Source organism: Megachile rotundata, chromosome 11, assembly GCF_050947335.1.
Source record: "Megachile rotundata isolate GNS110a chromosome 11, iyMegRotu1, whole genome shotgun sequence".
NCBI lineage: Eukaryota > Metazoa > Arthropoda > Insecta > Hymenoptera > Megachilidae > Megachile > Megachile rotundata.
This window is the reverse complement of record NC_134993.1, coordinates 12657693-12679402: the sequence shown is the minus strand read 5'-3', so window position 1 is coordinate 12679402 and position 21710 is coordinate 12657693. Positions and strand designations below refer to the sequence as shown.

The following is a 21710-nucleotide window of genomic DNA, read 5'->3' as shown; positions in this document are numbered from 1 at the left end:
TTTATTAATGTATAAGATGGAAATGATAAAAAGAAACTTCCGGTTTCTCCCCCTATCTTGCACCACTGGTATTAAGGTTGTGACGCAAGGGTAAATTGTACCCTTACCATTCTTATGTATTTGAATCGAATTAAAACTTTGAAGGCTTCAAAAACTAATTTAAAGTATAAGCTATAACATTTCATATTTTGAAATAAGAATTCTAGACTTTGAAAATTTAGAATTTTTTAATTTTAGGACTGAGGAGTTTTTAAACTTTGGAAAGGTGACCTTTTTTAAGTAATATTATTAATTATTCTACAGCAGACTTCAGGACTTATAATATTAATGTTTGTTTAATTTAAATACGACACTTTTAATTTCAGCATAATATCATTTAATTTAAAGATGTTTCTTGAATGAGCAAAAAATTGAACTGTGTTTAAAACTTTCCGCCATTAATAAATGTTTCACATTTTGAACACACGTAACGCTGCAGCTGCAATATTGTGTCTTGCAAGTGCACTTAGTTGCATATCTAGTTTTCATGAGTTTATGGTATATACACAGGCACAGATAGTCAGCAAGCCTACCACGATCTCGTATGGACAGTTGTTTGTGGAGTGCGTGCGTTTGATGGGTTACCTTTTATGGTGATTCAAGTATCAAGAAAACATTGGTCAGACTTGTAATGTTTTAACAACAAATCGGAAAAGGACTTTTTGAGAAAAAAGTAAGCATTCTAAATGTTCTAGCCTATTCTTTGTCTATCACCTTAATATTAATTTCTTCGTTTATAAAATGATTGTACTTTGTAAATATAAAGATGACGGCATCGTTATGAATGAATAAGCGGTCTGTTTTATGGTGTGGATGCCTGTAATTTGATAATATAAATTTAAAATATAAATGAAACACATTTAGAAACTTCATAATTGAATAATTTCCCAACCAATGGTGGAGAAAGTATTATTTAAAATTAAAATTATGAATGTGGGAGATACTGCTTGGCCGCACCTCAGTTTTGTTTTACTTTTTTCGTTTCAGAAGGAGTTAATTATTTTTTATTGTTGCTTAGTACTCTTTTTTGATCATGTATCATATGCTTCAAGTATAAAATATTACAATTTTTTTATACACACGAAACAAAATTTTAAATCAAAATGTTATTTTTGGGCTATATGTAAACATTAAGGTTTACTAATTAATATTTTATTAGTTTTTTATTACTAATTTCAAAATATTAGAATAGAATTACAGAGTAACTTGATTTATTTATAAATACCTCGCTTACTAACATGCTATATTTATGAATGAAGCTAATGTCTTGTCCTAAATTTTAATTTTAAAACATTCTATAATTTTGTCATTGTACACTTTTAATTATAAAATAAATCAGTATAAGTCATATTATACTTTGCAATTTTAGAAGATGAAAATAGGTGGTGCCAATATATAATTTAAGAATTTGATGAGTCAACAGTTACAGGAATATTACCTCATATCTTTTTCCTTATTTACAAATGAAATTTCTATATAAAGTCACCTCCTTATCCATAATCTTGTACTATGTGTTTTTATCATGTTATTTTTAAAAGCATCTATTTCATATTTATAATTCATAAACTTGGATTCATTTAAAATACTTACTTACATATTATATTAATGTAAATTCTGAGGGAATAAAAATGATGTCATTTTGAGTAAGACCTCAACTATTAACTGAGACAATCAATTGATAACTTAAATAGTACTTTAAAATAAAATCAGCCTTACAAGTTTAAAAAAAAAAATTTTTTTAATTAATTTGTAATATCATATTTGTGTAGAATGTTTGGCAGCTTAAGATGGATCATAACAATATTAATTATCACATCCATATTATCAAAGGCAAATTATGCCCCACCAGAACGATTGACAGGAATGAATCCTTGTCTTAGTAAACAATCATGTCACGAATGCATACAAACACCACACTGTGCTTGGTGTGCTGCACCAGTAAGTTTCAGTATTTCTATTACTATTATATATTTTTATATATCACATATGTTTTATATAATAAATGTTTATTTAATTTCTAGACATTTTCTGAGAAGCGATGTTTTCTACCAAATATAAATACCAAAATATTTGCAACATGTCCAGCAGAGTATACATGGAACCCAGATAATGTTTACAGTATGGTACGATATCGTCCTTTATCGAAAGGTGGTTATGCTAATGGCAGTACCAGTAGTTATGAGTATTCATACATGAACTCTAGTTCGTTTAGCACTAGTTCCCAGTCTAGTAGCAGCAGTTCCAGCAGCAGCAGTAGTACTGGAAGACTGGAAGCTGTACAAATTTGGCCTCAGGAAGTCAAATTAAAACTCAGAATAAGTAAGTTATTATCGCTTCTATATTTTTAAAAAACCACAACAAATTATATTTATAGTTTCATAAAACACAACTTTTTTTTAGATGAAGCTCATCGAATGACCTTCACTTATTCGCAAGCAGAAGATTATCCTGTTGATTTATATTACCTTATGGACCTAAGTAAATCGATGGAAGATGATAAAAAGAAGTTATCAGATTTAGGTCAACTTTTAGTAGAAAGCATGAGTAAAATTACCAGTAATTTTCGATTAGGTTTTGGTAGTTTTGTTGACAAAGTTGTAATGCCTTATGTTAATACAATGCCTAAATCGTAAGTTTTCAATAAAAATAACAATCTTTGTATAAAATGTATCTTAAAATTATAACTTTATAATTTAGTAACAAATTTATAGTCATCTTTGTATTTTAGATTAATAGAACCATGTGATGGATGTGCAGCACCATATGGTTATAAAAACATTATGACTCTTTCTAAAGACACTAGCCATTTTGCAGTGAGTATATTGTGTTATTTTAATGTTTCATGGTTGGAAACTAATTTGCTCATTTAATATGTGCGCAGAGTTTGGTACGAAATGCATCAGTGTCTGGTAACTTGGATGCACCAGAAGGAGGATTTGATGCTATAATGCAAGCTATAGTGTGTAGAGGGCAAATTGGTTGGCGTGAAAAAGCTCGTAGACTGTTAGTATTTTCTACAGATGCTGGTTTTCACTATGCAGGTGATGGCAAGTTAGGTGGAATTGTGAAACCAAATGATGGTGAATGTCATTTAGATCACACCGGTCTCTATACACACTCATCCTTGCAAGACTATCCAAGTATTTCTCAGATTAATTTAAAGGTTAAACAGAATGCCATTAATATTATTTGGGCTGTTACTGAAGAACAGATAAACGTCTATAAAAGATTAACTAAACATGTAGAAGGATCTTTTGCTGGTAAATTATCGGACGATTCAAGTAACGTTGTAGAATTAATTCGAGAACAGTACGATGCAATCTCAAGTTCTGTCGAGATGAAAGATACAGCCAGCAGTGCTGTGAAAGTGAAATATTTTTCAAAATGTTTGGGATCTGGACCACTTGTTGAAACTTCGAAATGTGACGGATTAAAAGTTGGGACAAAAGTAGAATTTATTGCAGAAATTGAAGTCACAAGTTGTCCAAAAAATAGATCAGAATGGATACAAAAGTTCGACATTTATCCAGTAAGAATAAAAATAGTCGCATTCGTTTATTAAATTTTATATATGATTAAGAATAAGAAATATATTAATGTTATTTAGGTTGGTATTAATGAAACGCTAACTGTAAATTTGGAAATGTTATGCGATTGTGAATGCGAACATGAAGGGCCTATGTATGAAAGTAACTCAAACAAATGTAATGCAGTAGGAACCTTGAAATGTGGTATCTGCGAATGTTACGATAATTATTTTGGAAAACATTGTGAATGCAGTCCTCAACAGATGACAGGACTGTTGGATCAACATTACCAATCTTGTCGACGTGATAACACTTCGCTCGTAGATTGTTCAGGTAGAGGAACCTGTGCTTGTGGTCAGTGCGAATGTGAAGAAAGAGAAAATCCGGAAGAAGTAATTATATACTTTACTTCTATGTAACAAATTTAACTCTTACATATTTTGTTTTATTGTTGTATTACTTTTTATAGAAAATATCAGGTCACTTTTGCGAGTGCGACAATTTTTCGTGCGATCGAGATCAAGGACATTTATGCTCCAACCATGGAACATGCGAATGTGGGCAATGTGTTTGTAACGCAGGGTGGACTGGTCCATCTTGTAATTGTAGATCTTCAAATGAAACTTGTATCGCACCAGGAATCAAAAGTGGAGTGTTATGTTCTGGACATGTGAGACTTATTATTATAATAGAAGAAAATCAATTGTATTTTATAAATCTAATTTAAATCTTTTATTATTTAGGGAACTTGTATTTGCGGTGAATGTAAGTGCGATGAAAAAGGCAAATACTCTGGCAAATTTTGTAACAAATGTTCAACGTGTCCAAGTCGCTGCGATGAATTAAGGAACTGTGTATTATGCCAAATGTATGGCACTGGTAACTATACTGACAAAGAAGAGTGCGAGAAAAACTGTACAGAATTTGTTCCTGAACCAGTTGATACCGTTATATCAGATGTCGACAAAGACGAGACTTTATGCTTCGGTATAGACGAAGATGATTGTAAATATAATTTTGTTTATTACACCGATGAATTCAATTGCCTGAAAGTACGAGCCCAAAAGGAAAGAGAATGTCCACCACAAGTTTATATGCTCGGAATAGTGTTAGGTGTAATAGCGGCAATTGTTTTAATTGGGCTTGCATTATTACTTTTATGGAAATTATTAACAACCATCCATGATAGGAGAGAATTTGCAAGATTTGAAAAGGAAAGGATGATGGCAAAATGGGATACGGTAAGCATTTTCTTCTTTTTATCTCAATATGTTTAAAAATATAGAATTATAATCTGTTATAATCATTTTGAAATAGGGGGAAAATCCAATTTACAAACAAGCAACTTCAACATTTAAAAATCCAACGTATGCTGGAAAATAGAAATATTAAGAATGATCTCTTGACTAAAAACCATTATTATATTGCAGTAAATTGTTATTTTTTCTTTTCATAAATTTTAAACTGTTAAATATTTAAATGACAAACAAGAAACTTTATTATGCAACAAAGAAAGCTTTAGAACTAATTGGTGTAGTTTTTAACATTGTAACTCATAAGTATTTAATGGAAACTAATGTAGTATGAAATATTATCAGATTATTTACTAAGTACGATATTATAATACTGCCATATAACTTAGACTGCTATGTATGAATGTGTGTGAACGAGTGTAAGTGTAAATTATGTATACAATGAAAACTTGTAATGTAAGAATGAATACCTGCATAGCTGTATGGTAACACATTGATTTGAGGATGTATAATCTCAATGTTATTGTGACATTTATATACAAGTGCCTTTTGTCTTATGACAAAAAATATTTCGTATAATTTTTTAATTATCTTTTTTAACATAAAATTAATGAAACATATTTACCTTTGAAGGAACTTAATTCACTCTGAAGTACGATTCAGAGAATTGAAAATTTTTCTCTTGAATATATTTATTGAAATTTTTGATACATTAATATATTTCAGAAAAAAAGATATAAGTAATAAACACTCTAATATGTGATATTGCAAGATGTAAAAGATTTTTTATGGAATTGTTTTAGGAAATGAATTTTCTTCTTACGTCTTCCGTATTTTCGCACATTTAAAAATTTTATCATATATTAATTTACAAGTGTATGTAGAAAATTGTATAAATGTAAAAAATAAGGGAATGCATAGTAGTAAGTGTAAATCATTTTACAACTGTTAAAAAATGCAAATTTATTACTTACCTTTTGCAATATACGTAAATGAAAATACAATTAACAAGAATTTAATACACTTTATTAATGTGTAAATCAATGTTTTAAGTTAAGAAGTACCGAAAATGAATGCTTTTGTTATGTATTAATCACTTTTAATTATAATAAGATGTGATTTTCAGCTTCTACAAAATTTACTTTTATTTAAAATTAAATGCTCAAAATAAAGAAATCTATAAATATTAAAAATCTTCTGTTCTATAACAGTTGTATTTATGTGAAAATATCTGTTAAGTATCCCTGATATGTTTTTATCTATTTTAACATTAATACCAGTTTATATTGCAATCTCATTACAAGATAAAATAAATATAACACTGTATTATCATGTATTTGAAAATATACATCAATTGCTATACTGACTTATGTAACTGTGTTTTCATACATTAGTTTTATAAAAACTTATTTATAAATGGAACGAATATGACTTTAGTCTGAGTAATACTTTGTATATTCATTATTCAAATTATTACTATAATGTTATTACTGTATGTGTAATTTTATAACATTCATCATTTCCGTTTTTGTAAAAAAGGTACTTGGTAAATGAGTGTTCTTGACCTTTCAGCATTGGAATTTTAAATGTATTTAATCGCAGTAATGAAAATCATTCCATTACATAAATCACAAAATCTTTTTAAAACAATATTTAACAACTGAAGATTAAAGATTGTTTATAAATGTTATAAAAAATATAATTATATACAATAATTTGATTAAAAACTATAAGTTATTGTACATATGAAAGTGATATATATTCTGACATATTAAACAATTTTTAAGAACAGGGCACTTGCTGAGTTACACCATTACTGACATAGTAAAAGTGAAAAAACCTGAATTAGTTCGACTTCGTGCACTTTAGGTCGATTAATGTAGAGAAAGGCAGTGGATCAAGTCAAGTATTACCAAACAGAGTTATGTATAAAGTAATGGGTAGTATTACTGTTCAAAAGAACAATCGGTTCGCGTAACCGAAGAATGTTCAGTTGACTATGTATTTTACATTTCTAAATACTACTTTATGCAAATAAATAAAAAATACGTTTCTGTACTAATAGATTCTTGTTATACAACCGGGATTTTAAATATGTTTTTAAACGTTCTTGATTGATAGTCGTAATGACCCGACTACAAATTAAATACATGAAATAAAATATACCTCATCATAAATTACTAACGTGACGATTTTTTATAATTAATAGTTAGTGTATGTCCAACTATTTGTAAAATTTAAGCATTTATATGTAACAAATAAAAACAACTTGTTTATCTCGAGAATCTTATAAATGAACGTACGATATTTGCGTAGTAGGTCATCGTTAACTTAGAAATTTAAGAATTTACGCAGTTTTCTCGTGCAAACGTACACGTTGTCCGCCGTACAACGGCGTCTCGTGTCGCAGCCGTCACGTGTTTGCAGTCACCGAAGGTAGGGTATGTGAAATAACGCTTGAACGCGTACATACGTCAGTAGCAGGATAATAGACACAACGTTAACTGAACATCGAGCAACTAGTGTCCCCAGAACAATTAAAAATTCGTGATTCGAACGACGGTGGTTCACAAGATTGACAAGGACAATTTTGAAGCAAGTGCAAGCGTATACAATTGGTACTTATGATTTTTTCTTTGTCTATCAGGTATCATTCTTTCTTTCTCTCGCACACTGTCTCTTTCTCTCTCTTTCTCTTTCGCTCTCTGTTTATTTCGCTCATATATCTCATTCATTCGTTCTTCGTCGTTCCCCTTTCGTTTGAATTTTCTTTCTTATCCCTCTCACTTTCCGTTCTTTCCTCTCTATTCCACCGTGTCTGTCTCTTTCTTTTTTCCTTCTCGCTCCGTTATTCGAGGCAAAGCAGAAGGAAACTCCCGTTCGTTCTCAAAACTCTTAACTCTCGTTGTCACGCGCTAAAAATACTCCCGCACAGTCTTCCGAGGGTGTACCATGCCAAAGGAGTACAGGAATTAGGACGACAAAAGCAGCCAACGTCGACCTGGAACTGTCATGGAACGGCTTTCAAGAGTGGCGTGTTATTTCCAATGGATGAGAAACGCGACATTTCGTGATAAAAGTGAGGTGACCGCTGAGGACAAGCGCGAAACAATCGAGGTTGAACGGTATCGGAATGTTGGATGCAATTTTGACGCTTCGAGACGATTCTGTGGTATTTTGGAAAGTATTCTGCTTTGGGAGAATTCGGTGAACAGTATTTCCGTCGTTATCGTATTCAACATACTGTTTTGGTGAGTTTACTTTACTCTCGAACAGAGTACGTCATTTCTAAGCTATATACGTTACGCGTGATTTCGCAAAATTTGATCATTCAGCGATTTATTATTCGTGATACCAATGTTACTTAAGCTTTTAACTTCGTTTGTTAATAAAACGAAATAAAAATTGAATAGCTGCATGGAACTTTAAAGTAAATTGCTAATATGTATATATTTCATATTTTATAATTCAATAATAATTTGTTCGATATCGAAATAAGCATTTCATTTATGAAAAGCCTCGGCACAATGCACTATGTTCCGTAATGCTTTTGTAAGCAATCTGTCTTCTGGGTCAAGGTTTGAGCGTGTACGCTTTAGTACTCGATGTCGGGTGTAAATAATAATATCAGTGCTCGAAAGTTACGATTTACGATACTTCGCATTTCTTCGTATATGTTTTGCATGATAAGCGAATGAATGCCAATTACGCATATCTCGAAAACAAGTCGATATGCGATCATTGATGAATTTTTCCTGATTCAAGTAATCTCTTGACATATACAATTTATAATACGGAAGTCGGTGTTTACTTTGTATGTATACATATTTGTAGCATTGACATTTATTTTATATACTTTGTTTAGCGAGAAATCGTTCTCATCGAATGACGAATTTTCATTTGCCTCGCGCATGTCAGCTGTGATTGGGTTTTGAGTGTGCAGCGTAACCAACAGCAACGCACATGCGAGTTTGTGATTTTCCGGACGCTGAACGCATATACCCAGTGATTTTTTATTTTAGAAATTTAAAAACTTGAAAATGTAGATTTTTGAAAATACGAAAATTTGGGGATTTGAACATTTTATGATAATCGAATGTGATTCACGCGTCATCGCTTGATCATACTTGCTCTTCATCGTTATCATTTCTTCCTATTCACGTATTTTTGTTTACCGTGTATATGAAAAGATGGTATGAAAAACGTATGGGAAAGGGATAACACTAATTGGTGGGGGGTCTATTGAAATTAGCTGCGTTACGCGAATTAGATATGATCTCTCGTTGAATGAAATATAAAATGAATTGCATCTTTCCTATATTTTCCATTAGACTTCAAAAATACTAAAACAGATGGCAGCATAATTGATAATTAAAAAGTATAATCACCGATTTAAAATTTAATTAATACTAATTTCTATTATTGAACTTCTTAATTACCTTAATTAGTTCTCAAGTTTTAGAACATAAATATGTTCATGATATTCATTTTATACGTGTTTTTCTTTCAGGGGTATTATTGTACTAGAGGTTCGTGGCTTTGCTGCAGCCAGCAGTGCTGCTCTGGTCATTGTCCTTTGTTATAGTACTTTAGAAGCCCAAGTACAAAGGGAGAATAAACCAGTAGATACTGCTATGTAAGTACTTGAGTTTTAAAAAATAATAATTACGTAATTTGAAATGATTTGATTAAAATATGTACAATATTTTTATAGATCATATGCAAAAGCAGAACAAATAGAAAGAATAGGAAGAAAAGTAAAATCTGCAATTCATAGTTTGAAGCAATTAAAAAAGGAGCAACCAGGAGTGGTAAAGTTCTATTGTATATTTAAATATTTTATGAATTCAAATAGATTCAAATGTAATTAATGTGATTGTTAAGATGATAATATTGATAAATCAAAAGTACAAGACTCAATATATTTTAAATTACTCATTTCAGAATGATGGTATATTTTAAATGTTAAAACTGATTGTAGTTTTGTAGTGCTATATGTTCTCTGTCTTTGGGCCTATGGATTATTGGACGTACTATAAATGGAGTACTTCTTGCATATACAATATGTATGAGCATTTTACTTGGACCTGCATTGTTGTTAAAGCTACCTAATAGAATATCACATAAAGGTAATTACTATCATATCAAATATAAAAATGTCTTGTTACTATTCATGCACAATAATATTTAAATTAAAAACAAAGTATGATTAGTAATTAACACAATAATTCAGGAACATTATTTACATTCCTGTACAGAATGGGATAGTGAAATTGAAGAATTTTTACCAGCAGTAACTGAGGATAATCTTCAAGTTCTTACAAGAGCAGGAGAATCTGGGGATCAATCTCCAACACCAACCAGTGTATTATCTGATGCTCAAAATGGTAAGGTTATGTCTTTTAGATTTGTAAAAATATGTATGAGTGGCCTTTTTAAAGAAAACATTCTAAAACAATTTTTTTAACTATAGAATTTTTTAATGATGAAGAGCTTATTGGTTTAAAAATGCCATCACACGAAGATGGGAGCACTGATGGTTTAGAGGTTTCTGAATTAGAGCTCAGTGCTGAAGAAAATGATGTGGATGGTATTAAATTTCAAAGCACTCATTTTGAAAAAGGATCATCTTCCGAAGAAGAAGCAGAGCTTGAACCTGTATCGAGAAAATTAGTTAGTAATAGTGACGAGAGTGGTAGCGAATTCGAAATAATTGACAGTCAAGAAATTGATAAGTTAGATCTTGCATAAGACTCACAGGTATGTGAACTGTGAAGTTATTGTTATGCAGAGTAGAATTAAAAGGAAAATTGATGATTAAACGATGAAAAACTAATAATTAAATATATATTAACAAGATAATTTAAGGAAATTATTTACTTAGTTCAGATTTGAACTACCTGCTTCAGTTCATGAATATTTACGTAAAATTGATTGAACTATTCTTTTAAAAAAAAATTGAAAAATATCTTAGAATTATATTGAAATTTTAAATATTTTTAAAAATGTGGCAACAAAAACGAAATTTTTTAATTTCTTATAAATGATAACTTGTTAATAATTATATTAGTGTACGTTTAAAGTATATATGTGAAATTGTACATGCTTATTATATACAACAAAGAAAATCATCTTAATTCTTATTTTTGTGGAAATATAAGCAATTCTTCGTGTACATAAAAATTTGAACTAAAAGATATCGAAAAAGGAAACGAATAAATAAATTTTTATCAGTTTAAATATTATTTTGACCTTTATGGTCAAAAATAGCTTTGTATATACGTATCAGATTCAGGAAAATACTTAGCTGTAAATTATAATTAAGGAATTAGGAATTACAATGTTCATTATGCAGCAGGTAGGAGATGGATAAATATGATAGTAAGTATTTGCTCTGGTTTTAAGATTGCAAAACTTATTCATAAAGAGAATAATTTAATTTATCACAAAATAATATTTTGTAAATAATATGATTTGATTTAGTTTAATTCAAAGGAAGTACTAAACATAGCATAACCTGCTTTATTAATTACAGAGATCTCATAATGAAACTTCGTCTAGAGTTCAAATGATAAAAGTTGATCATATCACTTTTAAAGAGACTTTGTAATGATTTATCAATAAGTAAAAGTAATTTCTTTATGAAGTGTGAAAATTTCAATGATACAATTGTACCATTTTAAAATTAATTTAAATGATTTTAATTTGTTTTAGAACTACTATAAAAAAATGATATCACTTATGTAAATAGTTTTATCGATAATACATGTATAGAGTCGTCTACGAATCAAATATGACGATTTTTTAGACACTTTTGATGGTTTGGCGAAAAAAATGTTTCAAATAAAAATTCTATGGTTTATAGCAAAGAATGGATTGCGGTATCGAAAATTTCGACATTGTTTTATATATAAATTTATACTACATTTTAAAATATTATCGTATCAGTTTTACCCAAATTTTGCAATAACTATTATTCCATTTTACATATAACAACACTTTACGTCGGTAAAGTACAAATATAAGCTTTAATGTGTACAAATAACATATACTGAAAATTATCAAATGAAAAGTTAGATAATTATCAGAAAATTGTGCTTTACATAACGATGCGGTCTTCTTTAATTTAAATAGCTCTGCAATATCGGAAACGGTTATTCTCTAGTCATAATCTATTATACTATATCGAATATAGTATTATAATATTTTAAACACATGTATAGTTTTATACAATTCTAATTTATTTTTACAATTCTATTCTATTTTAAAGGTATACGTGTAAATGGTATGTATATAAAATTGTACACAAATATAGAAACAGTATTTTGTGAAATTTTTTTGCAAAATTTGAGAAAAATTGATGATCTATATTTTTTTAAAATGTAATTTTAACTTTTATTTTACCTTTTCATTTTTATTTTGTGTATGAAAATTTTACGTTTAAAGTAAATTTATCTATCTTAAATAAAATATGCATCTTTAATTCACTTCAGTCATATTTTTACATTAATGATTGTATAAGTTTGTACCTTGATTTGTTTAAGGTTCCATATATATATACTTATATATGTGTAGTATTAAATTTTTAGAGTACAAAAGATTTATATTTTTTGTTTGGTATAATCTTGATTAAAAATGTATTCTGTGTATGCCATGCTTTGTGCATGAACAACTTCGTTTCTCTTCTAAAAGGTATTGTGATCGTGAAGTGATAGTAGAGAAAATAAAAAGATAATAGAAAATATAAGGATCTATTAAAATTGAATATCACAAAGTTATGTACAATGCTTTTTGTAGATAACATATTTTTATTACATATGTACATCATTTGTGCTTTTAAGTTCATTAACCTTCATTTTTTGTTCTAGTTCGTCATTTTTATAAAAAAGTGTTTGTTTTTCGTTATAGATTTCTGGCATGTCTTTTTTTCCTTCTAACGGTACAATAGGTTGCGCATTTTTTCTTTCTGGCAACACTTGCAAAAATGCTTCTTGCCACGTTTTTCCTTCACTAACTCTGAGCAAAATTTCGAACACTGAAAAATATATACATCTAAATGTTAATACACAAAATATTTCAATTAGTTAACTAAATCTTATACAAAATGTACCATGGTCAACAGTTAAAACCTTCCTAGCTTTCATTTGTAGAAACTTATCTAAAGGTAACCGGCCATGCCTTACTCCAGCCTGTTTGGCTAACTTATGACAGAGACCCTAAAAGTATAAATATTATGTAAGAAGATTAATGCGAATTAAAAAAGTTAGCTTACCTTATGACTATTATGATCAACAAGACCACCTATAACGTACACACAATCATGTTCCAGATGATTAATAATATTTTCTGATTCACTAGTAAGATATATAATTTTCTCTTTTGGATGGATATTTAAATACGATTCCATATAGAATTTTACCTATAAAACATATTTTTTAACACCAATTATAATAATTGTATATAAAGATGTTTTAACTTCTCTAAATAAATTAATATATTTTGCTTAAAATGCTTTTGTAACCCTCCTTAACATAAGAGTATTTTAAATAGTAACATACATCCCAGTGCTCATATCCATTATGCCTTTCCATATTTGTCTTTGATTTTCCATTAAAGCTTGTAAGTGAAAACTGCATTGGTGCAACAGCGCGTCTATTCAAAGTATAACATCTTAGTATTTGTTTAGTTAATTTTGCTATATCTTTATCTATCATTAAATCATCAAATGATAAGTCGATAGTTACTCCAATTTTACAACTACTATCTGCCATAGTAACTCTTTTCAACGCTTTCCTAGATGGACCGAGGTCAATATTATTTGCACGAGCAAATGCTCGTTTTTGCCTTGCCTTTTCTCTTTCTCGTAATCTGTAAAATTAGTATCACTTTTAATTGACAATAACAGAATAGTAGTTACAATATTAATGGTATCGTTATAAAGTTTAATGCAAAAGAGTTTGTAAATCTATAACACTTTATTAGTTATAATTTATCAAGAAGAATTAATGAATTATGAAGTAAAAACCTTATCTCAACCTTTCGTTCCAACCATTTTTCTCTTTTCTTTACTTTTTTCAGTTGACGTTTGCTTAAACTTGGATTTATTTCTATTAATTTGTTGTCTCCGTTCTGACATGCTTCCTGTTCACAAATATTTACAAATTGTGTACGATTTTCTACTTTTTCAGTATTATTTGCATCCTTTTCGTCTGCCATGTTATTATGAAGTAGGAACATAAAAACCTTTGCTACTAGAAATAAACATATGTATTCTACTAGATGATATATAGTATTTTTTGTTATAGTATTATAGTTACATATATAGTAACTCAATGTAGTATTTGTTACAATACTCTTGTTACAATACTTGAAAATTTATTACAATTTAGTCAGATAAGTATTTGAATAAAGAGTAGCTAAAATAAGTGGGGATTTTGTAATTATAAAATAGAATGTTGGCTACTATAGACTATTCAAAGGAAGACAATACTTATCGTGCGATAAGTTTTCGTTTATATTAGCTTTGATTGGTTAGAAAATACTTCGTAACTATGAACGACACACATGCGTACTTACGTTTTTGGTAACAAGTGTATATACTCAGTGATTCAAATTTTGAAATTTTCAGAACCATAAATGATCAAATTCATAAATTCCAAAAGTTCCAAACTTTCAAATATATGAGTGACCACATTTTCAAATTTCTAAATCTTTAAGTTGTCATATTTCCAAACTTGTAAAATTTTTAATTTCAAAATTTGCTTTTTTCTTTATTCGTATATTTTGTTCACAGTGTACAATAAGTAGCGGAATGAAAAAAGCATGTTAGTGGGGAATACTAAGTGCCGGAGAATCGACTGAAGTTGGTACCGATGCGCAAATTTAGTATGGTCTCTCGTTAAATACAATATAGAGAAAATACTCACCTGAATGAAAATTCTGTGGTATATACAAGCAAACAATTTTTGTACACTTTGATAACGTGTTTAATCAGTTTTCGTGAAGCAAAAGAATGCAAGTTGTTGGGGTCGACGGTCGTGTCGTCGGCTATCTTTTTTGTTTTTTGATACTTCAAGCAAAACTTACGAACTCGAGAACATCTTGGAGGCTTAGTGCTGACAAAGTTGTTAAAACAACAGACTTTGTGAGTACGATCGAGGATGATCCTATTTTTGATATCCTGGCCAGCAGTATTAGTGTTGGTAATGGGCAAAGCTGGAGCAGAACAGCTATTTCTGAAAAGCATGATAAGATACAATCTTACTGTCAAGACTGCAAAAATGTTGGTGCTGGAAACCATGAACGGTAAGAAATTACAGAAATATCATTAATTTTGGGTAAGAGAAAAAAATACATCTTGTTTTAGAATATCAAATTGGTGCTATTAACGATCGTTGGAACGAAATAACTGGTACTTATAATTATCAAATTTAATGATATGATAGGTTATAGATACAAGGAATGAAATACATTAAGAGAGAAAAGAAACTACCTGGGCAAGCGGTGTTTGGATCAAATTAGATTCAAAACATAAATGACTATGGGTATAAACAAATTGTGGAGGATTAACATTTGGATACAGAACTACTGAAGTAGCAATAATTTAAATTTGATGGTCTCATTGTATAAGCCCAAGATGTAGTCCCTACTCGTACATTCATACAACTAATGTGTGTCCAGAATATATGGAGCATGATTCATATAAGGGTCGGAGGATGTATGAGTAGGGAATATATTAACTCATATATAAGTCAGAGGACTGTGAATGTGTTACTTTGATATTCTATATTATCTTTATTTTTTAAGTTTTATGTTATTTCTTTAAATATTGATTTGTATTCTTTTCTTTAAAGATTGGTATTTTGGTAAAAATACAGTTAGATACATTTTGTATATATTGGACATAATCGATGCAGCTTTACCATTTGAGGATTAATTTCTAATACTTTGCTTTGAGTATCAAATCGATGTCAAAAGTTGAAATTGTTTAATTCTGCAGATACATTTGTTTATGCTCATTGTTACTAAAGTTTTGAACTGAATTTTGTTCAAGAAGTGCTTGTCACAGTTATAGTTTACTTTTCTAACTTTAACTATTTCACAGTTTTTTTCGTAAACCCATATTTTAATAATAAAATAAAACATATTTCTGCAATAATGCTGTATTTAATTGAAAATCATTTATATTTAACTACTCTAAAGTATCTGGTATATTAATTTCCACAATATTATAATGTTTAATGCATGCACAAAAGTGTTAATAATATGAACAAGTAAAACTGAATAATATTGTAATTTATATGTGAATTTATAAGTTATAATAATTATTAGCAATATTATTGCATGTTACGTAGTAAAATCATAATTTATTTAAATGTGTATACATGGATATTTATTAGTAAGCTATTCTGCATGTCAGTAATTATGTTTTTTTTATTATAATTTATAAAAAGTATATTAAATCTTTAAGTTTTTAAAAAGGAATAAAATCAAAAAACTTATCAGTTATATAAAATATCTTTTATTTAAAAAATTATTATTTGTATACTTTATATAATTAAAATCATTTTTTATATTTTAGATTTTGTTTTCAATGATTATTGAAATTAACCTGATGTAATTTTCTTTTCCTTCCTGTAGTTAGTATTTGTGTGTGGCTTACTGTTCTTTCAGTGTTAAAAAAGCCCTAACTTTGGTCCCCTTGGCAGACGATTCTCGTCATACGTGTTGAAGGATACACCAAATGCCACTGAGTCTTTTCCTTTATCAACTCAAGTATCAAATGAGCAAATTATGTGTTCTTCTGGTCAATGTGAGGACATCATCTTGGATTGTGGGAAGCCAGTTAATTTTACTTATTATGATAATTTGCTCGGTGTTGCAAATAGGGATAAACATCCGTTGGTTCCAGAACCTAATGTAGCACTCATGTTTAAAAAAAATGGTGGCAAAACTATGGAAGTTGACATTGATCTATTAGAAAAACGATTAATAAAAGCTAAAAGAGAGGTATATGATAATTTTCAAAAATATACATATTTTCTACACAGTTATGTTATATACTATGTTTTATTGCATTTTTTTATAGAAACCAAAATCTGTTCAACTTTATAATCAAATAGGAAATTTTTGGAGGATAAAAGGAGATGCACAAAGATCCATTGAGTGCTTTCGAAGAGCGCTTGCTGTATCACCGCATAATGCGGAAGTTTTATTAAATTTGGCAAGAGTGTTATTAGTTCAACAATATTTGGACGATGCAACATATTTGGCAAGACGCTCTTTAGAATTACAACCTCCAGATCGCAATGCGTGGGAACAATACCTTACTCTTGGTCAAATATTTAAGGTGATTAAAAAGTTTTAGGAACATATTTTTATTTTCACGAAATATTGTATATGAAAAATAAAGATAACTTTCGAGGTTTATTGCATATTTGATATGTACAATGTGTTTATTCTGTAAGGAGAAATGCTTGAAAAATATTTAACTGATTAAAAAATCTCTGTATATTGCAAAATATTTATTTTCTTCTTTTTTTATAGGCATATGGCCATTACCAAGAAGCAGCTGTGCACTTACGACATGCTTTAGAATTAAAGCCAGATCTCTCTGAAGCTGCTGAAGCTTTAATGGAGGTAGAGTCACTTCCGGCTGCAAGTATACATATCTACACATTACTGATAATTATATGTTTGGTAAGTGAGATAAAAGTGATAAATTATATCACTCTTTTGTTTTATACCAGATGGATATAAATAGGTTTACATCATTTATATTATATTTAAAGTACATTGTATTTTAATTATTTATAGGTGCTTGGAGTACTTTTAGTAGTTCTAAGTAGTGTAGAATGTGACGAAGACTCTAGTCTTGTCAATGGACAACTCCAACGTCCAGTGCAACGGCACTTTAGTCGCGCTATGGCTATGCGCAGTTTGCGACTTAATGTTACTCGTAATAAACGTTGTTGATTATTTGCTAAGAAAAAGAACAACTTTGTGATAGAATAAAAAATTCAAGCTGCTGTTATCATTTATCTATTTACAAAATATTATTTGTAATATGATTTTTAATAATTATTTAATGTATCAATAAATCTGCAATTTATTATAAGTGAAAATATACAATAAAAAGCAACGGTATTTTTCTTTTCCTACAAAAAGAAAATTGCATTTAACGCACATAACGCATGTATAAGAGTATGTATGTGTATATGCAATGGAATGTAACTTGTGGAATTACAAGATATTGGTGTTGTTATATTAAGTATTAACATAGATATTATTAACAACATTTTTCAACATCATTTACAAGTATACTCAACACCATTTACAATGACACTAGAGTATATAAATAATCTTTTCGTATATATTCTATTCACAAGATCTAATTTAATGTTTTTGTATTTTTAAATAATTTACAGTTATTACATACCTAAGGTTTTGATAACATCTTTTTAATATATACACAAAACAATATCCCTCATTTTCGCTATTGGAGATATGTAACAAATTTGTTTTTTATTATTTTGAATGTAGATTACTCAATTTCCTTCATGATGACTCGAATAATATCTTTATATATGAAAGAACAGTGTTTTGTCTATGTATTTTTAATCAATTTTTTTGTGGTACGTAATTTTTACAAGCATTTTCTATACCTTTGTTGAACAATCAAATGTTTAATCAAAATTTATGTTAGTATAAAACCAATTCTTAATATGTTTCTTTGAAAAATAGAGAGTAACATGTAAATATACTATACTTAATGACAATATCCTTTTCAATGTATCAATTTAAACACAAAATATAATCTAAAAACTTAATACATTTAGAAAATTAGGCCTTACATTTGCTTGAACCTTTTTAATTTTTGTTTTATGTACAAACACCAAAAAAATAATACTAATTAAGACAGTATATGCCATAATTCGATTTACAATCTTTTAAGGGCTTCAACAAAGAATGTATCTTTGTAATAAAAAATATCAAAGTTTATTTCAGTATATCTTTTATATAATACTGAAATAATCATAAAATTGCTTGTTATTGGTAAAGAATTATGCTTTAATAGCATAAATTGCAATAATTATTATTTAATAAGTAAATTTTTCATTTTTGTTACTTGAGTTATTTCACCTTTTTAAAGCTACTCTGTACAAGAAAATAAACTTATCTGGTTGCTCTTTATATAAAAAATATGAGTATTATACTCATCTTATATAATCTGCTTAAGCAAAAAGTGTAAGAAAATATGCTTTTTACATATATAATTATCAGCAAACACTGTCAAAATTTTCTTAATAACTTAAATGAAATTTATTCCACGCAAGTTATTTTGTAATTAAATCAAATATAAATTCATAAAAAAAAGTAAAATATTATGATTAACTTACCATGTAGTAAGAAACATCTTTGTCAATAATTACCCTTAAAAGATACATATGTGCACACGTGTAGGTACATATTAACATACCTGTGTACTATGAACATAAAAATTATGAATGTATAGCCTATTAATCTATAGCATATCTATATTAAACTTTAATACACTTTGTAAGTTAAAACTGAACCCAACTAGCATTCCCTACTGTTGGTGGTGGCTGAGTTCCTGATTGCTGTGATGCACTAGCAAATTCTCCCCATTCTGAATTTGTTTGATTGACATTCTGAACAGGTTTATGAGCAGGCGACGAAGTTGGAGTTTTAGCAGGTGGTGGTGCAATTTTCACACCACCTGGTGGAGGAGGTAAACCTATATTTGCATTGGGACGTTGCTTTGTTTTAGAAGCAACTTCACTACCATCCTTTTTCTGTGCAGAATAAATAAGGGTTCTATTACACAGGTATACAATCTAAAATTGATGTAATATTATGTAAATCAAATCTTACAGTAATTTTCATGTTTATTTTTATTGTTTCTCCCTCTTTAAATCTCAAGTCCAGCTCCTGTTTTGGTTTGTCCTTTTCTTTTTCTATTTGTTCTTGATTTTTAACCCATTTAAAATGATCTTGAAGAGCAACATTTAAATCAAAACTGTCAGATCTATCTAGAAATCCCACACCAATAAAAGCTGATCTTCCATTATCATCTTGGATTCGTAAAACAAAATAACGGGAAGAATCTGTAACTGGTTCAACTGCAATTCCTGGATATTGCTCAATTGGACATTTAGCAAATAATTCTCCAGTCATTTTATCTTCTAATTTTATGGTGACAGAGTCCCCTTGTGATACAAGCCGCATACGCCCAGTCCATGAAGGCTCTTGGAGATTCCAATCAGCTGCTCTATACATATATATGAATAACTTACAATTTTTCCTTATACGAAGATAATATATATATGGATAGTACATGTCAATAAAAATACATTTTGTTATTTTTGATAATTTATAAAAAAAATTTGTTATCCATGCTGTTTTACTGTGACAACATTGCTATACTTAAAGAGGCATGTTCTCTTAAAATACTTTCAAAATGATTCTTGAAAAATATAGGGTACAAAAATAAAGAAATACAAATGTCATAATACTACACTTCAAATATAATAATATATCTTCTTATTATTTCTATATAATGCATCTGACGTGTCAAATATCGACGCCGAATTTGATGAAATCTGTACAATATTGAATTTCATAAACAATAGTGAAAGAAATATTGTGTATAAATGCGATTTTGCATGCATTATTCTTTCATGAAATTCAATATTTTTATGCGAAATACTGTCAAAAGAAATAAATCGTACCGATAACCCCTATTTGTTGACCTTGGTGGTATTTTAAACACAAATACTTCAGACTTGACAAGCAATACACTTTCATACGTATCCATTATATTTTCAACAAATCACACGGGAAGCACGTAACGTCAAGACGTGAATTTAACGAACTACTATTTGAAAACTCGTTTATATTTTCTGACAAATCTTTACCGTGATTTGATAACTTTATCTCTAGACACGCCTCCCATCCCCACATAAGGACCATTAACCATGGATTACTATCCTAACAACAATACGTAGATTGTCTTTTGGACGTATGACTTGAAAATGACAAGTTTTGTTTCTTTTGCGTTTGCGCAAACTTTGTAAAAAATTTGTAGTCTATGGTAATAAGGCATGTGCTCAACGATTTCTACGTTCAAGCGATTAGGTTATCTTAGAGAACATTATACTAACAAAGTAATTTGTTAAAACGCTAGTTTATTAGTACTCATTTTCTCAGAATCAATAATTAAATTTCATCAGCGCGATTTCTGGAATATCAAACGTTGCATTCAGCGAGCACAAGCATAGTTACAAGAAAAACAATAAACTATTATTTATTTTATGTTATAACCATATTAATTATAAAACCATTTATTTGAGAAAGCGATTATTCGATTCCTGTGGATGTATGCATGCCCATGTCTTTTTTTATTAGGTAATGGGGTCCTTTTCTCCTTAGCCGTCACTTTCCCTAGGAAAACCAGATTGCTCCGAACATGCGCAGAAAAGTAACCTATCAAATTTGGGCATCGGCTATTAAAACTCCCCTCCCATGACGGCTTTGGTTTGTTCGTCTTTAAATTCCATACTCCGTCTCTATATTCCTAGGCTGATGGCGTTGTTGTAATTGAATGTTCTAGCAACAGAAAGTTCTAGCAACAAAACTTTCGTTTAATAACAATATAAATATATAACATAATATCAATTGTCATTTGACACGAGAATAATATTTCTATACTACATTAATTATGGTTAATGAAAATGTTGTTCAATTTCCCAATTTGTCACTACTAAAAATACCAACAATTGTAACAGTTAGGTCGCCATTTCAGTTGGTCCGCCATGATACAACTACCGTTTTATAAACCAATACGACATGATCGAAGCATCTGGACTGT

General features: G+C 29.2%; 5 protein-coding genes across 6 annotated transcripts; 3 read left to right on the top strand and 2 right to left on the bottom strand.

Moving 5' to 3' along the window:
* The first annotated feature begins 523 nt into the window (after positions 1-523).
* Positions 524-6189, top strand: mys (position-specific antigen beta subunit myospheroid). The gene is made up of 10 exons (XM_003699206.3): positions 524-712; positions 1809-1977; positions 2061-2358; positions 2440-2668; positions 2768-2852; positions 2921-3568; positions 3647-3958; positions 4036-4236; positions 4310-4807; positions 4884-6189. Exons 2-10 carry the CDS (start codon positions 1810-1812, stop codon positions 4947-4949), a joined length of 2505 nt encoding a protein of 834 aa, XP_003699254.1. The 5' UTR covers positions 524-712; position 1809; the 3' UTR covers positions 4950-6189.
* Positions 6190-7240: 1051 nt separating this feature from the next.
* LOC100883572 (uncharacterized) lies at positions 7241-10681 on the top strand. 2 transcript variants are annotated; one of them, XM_012296628.2, is made up of 7 exons: positions 7241-7437; positions 7755-8070; positions 9330-9455; positions 9534-9630; positions 9801-9948; positions 10078-10206; positions 10293-10681. In XM_012296628.2, the coding sequence occupies exons 2-7, from the start codon at positions 7832-7834 to the stop codon at positions 10568-10570; spliced, it is 1017 nt and encodes a 338-aa protein (XP_012152018.2). In that variant the 5' UTR covers positions 7241-7437; positions 7755-7831; the 3' UTR covers positions 10571-10681. The 2 variants fall into 2 exon arrangements, with proteins under 2 accessions (XP_012152018.2, XP_003699253.2); XM_003699205.3 differs by lacking the exon at positions 7241-7437 and having other exon boundaries at positions 7506-8070.
* Positions 10682-12607: 1926 nt separating this feature from the next.
* On the bottom strand, positions 12608-14589 carry LOC100881224 (tRNA methyltransferase 10 homolog A). Its single transcript, XM_003699268.3, has 6 exons — positions 14396-14589; positions 13845-14070; positions 13378-13687; positions 13092-13238; positions 12930-13035; positions 12608-12854 (listed from the first exon to the last, which is right to left on the bottom strand). The coding sequence occupies exons 1-6, from the start codon at positions 14451-14453 to the stop codon at positions 12631-12633; spliced, it is 1071 nt and encodes a 356-aa protein (XP_003699316.2). The 5' UTR covers positions 14454-14589; the 3' UTR covers positions 12608-12630.
* Positions 14590-14676: 87 nt separating this feature from the next.
* On the top strand, positions 14677-17960 carry LOC100883458 (uncharacterized). Its single transcript, XM_003699204.3, has 5 exons — positions 14677-15124; positions 16528-16828; positions 16908-17168; positions 17366-17518; positions 17636-17960. The coding sequence occupies exons 1-5, from the start codon at positions 14832-14834 to the stop codon at positions 17792-17794; spliced, it is 1167 nt and encodes a 388-aa protein (XP_003699252.1). The 5' UTR covers positions 14677-14831; the 3' UTR covers positions 17795-17960.
* LOC100883347 (NECAP-like protein CG9132) lies at positions 17912-21215 on the bottom strand. The gene is made up of 3 exons (XM_003699203.3): positions 20572-21215; positions 19715-20111; positions 17912-19635 (listed from the first exon to the last, which is right to left on the bottom strand). The coding sequence occupies exons 1-3, from the start codon at positions 20655-20657 to the stop codon at positions 19384-19386; spliced, it is 735 nt and encodes a 244-aa protein (XP_003699251.1). The 5' UTR covers positions 20658-21215; the 3' UTR covers positions 17912-19383.
* Between the last annotated feature and the right edge of the window lie 495 nt (positions 21216-21710).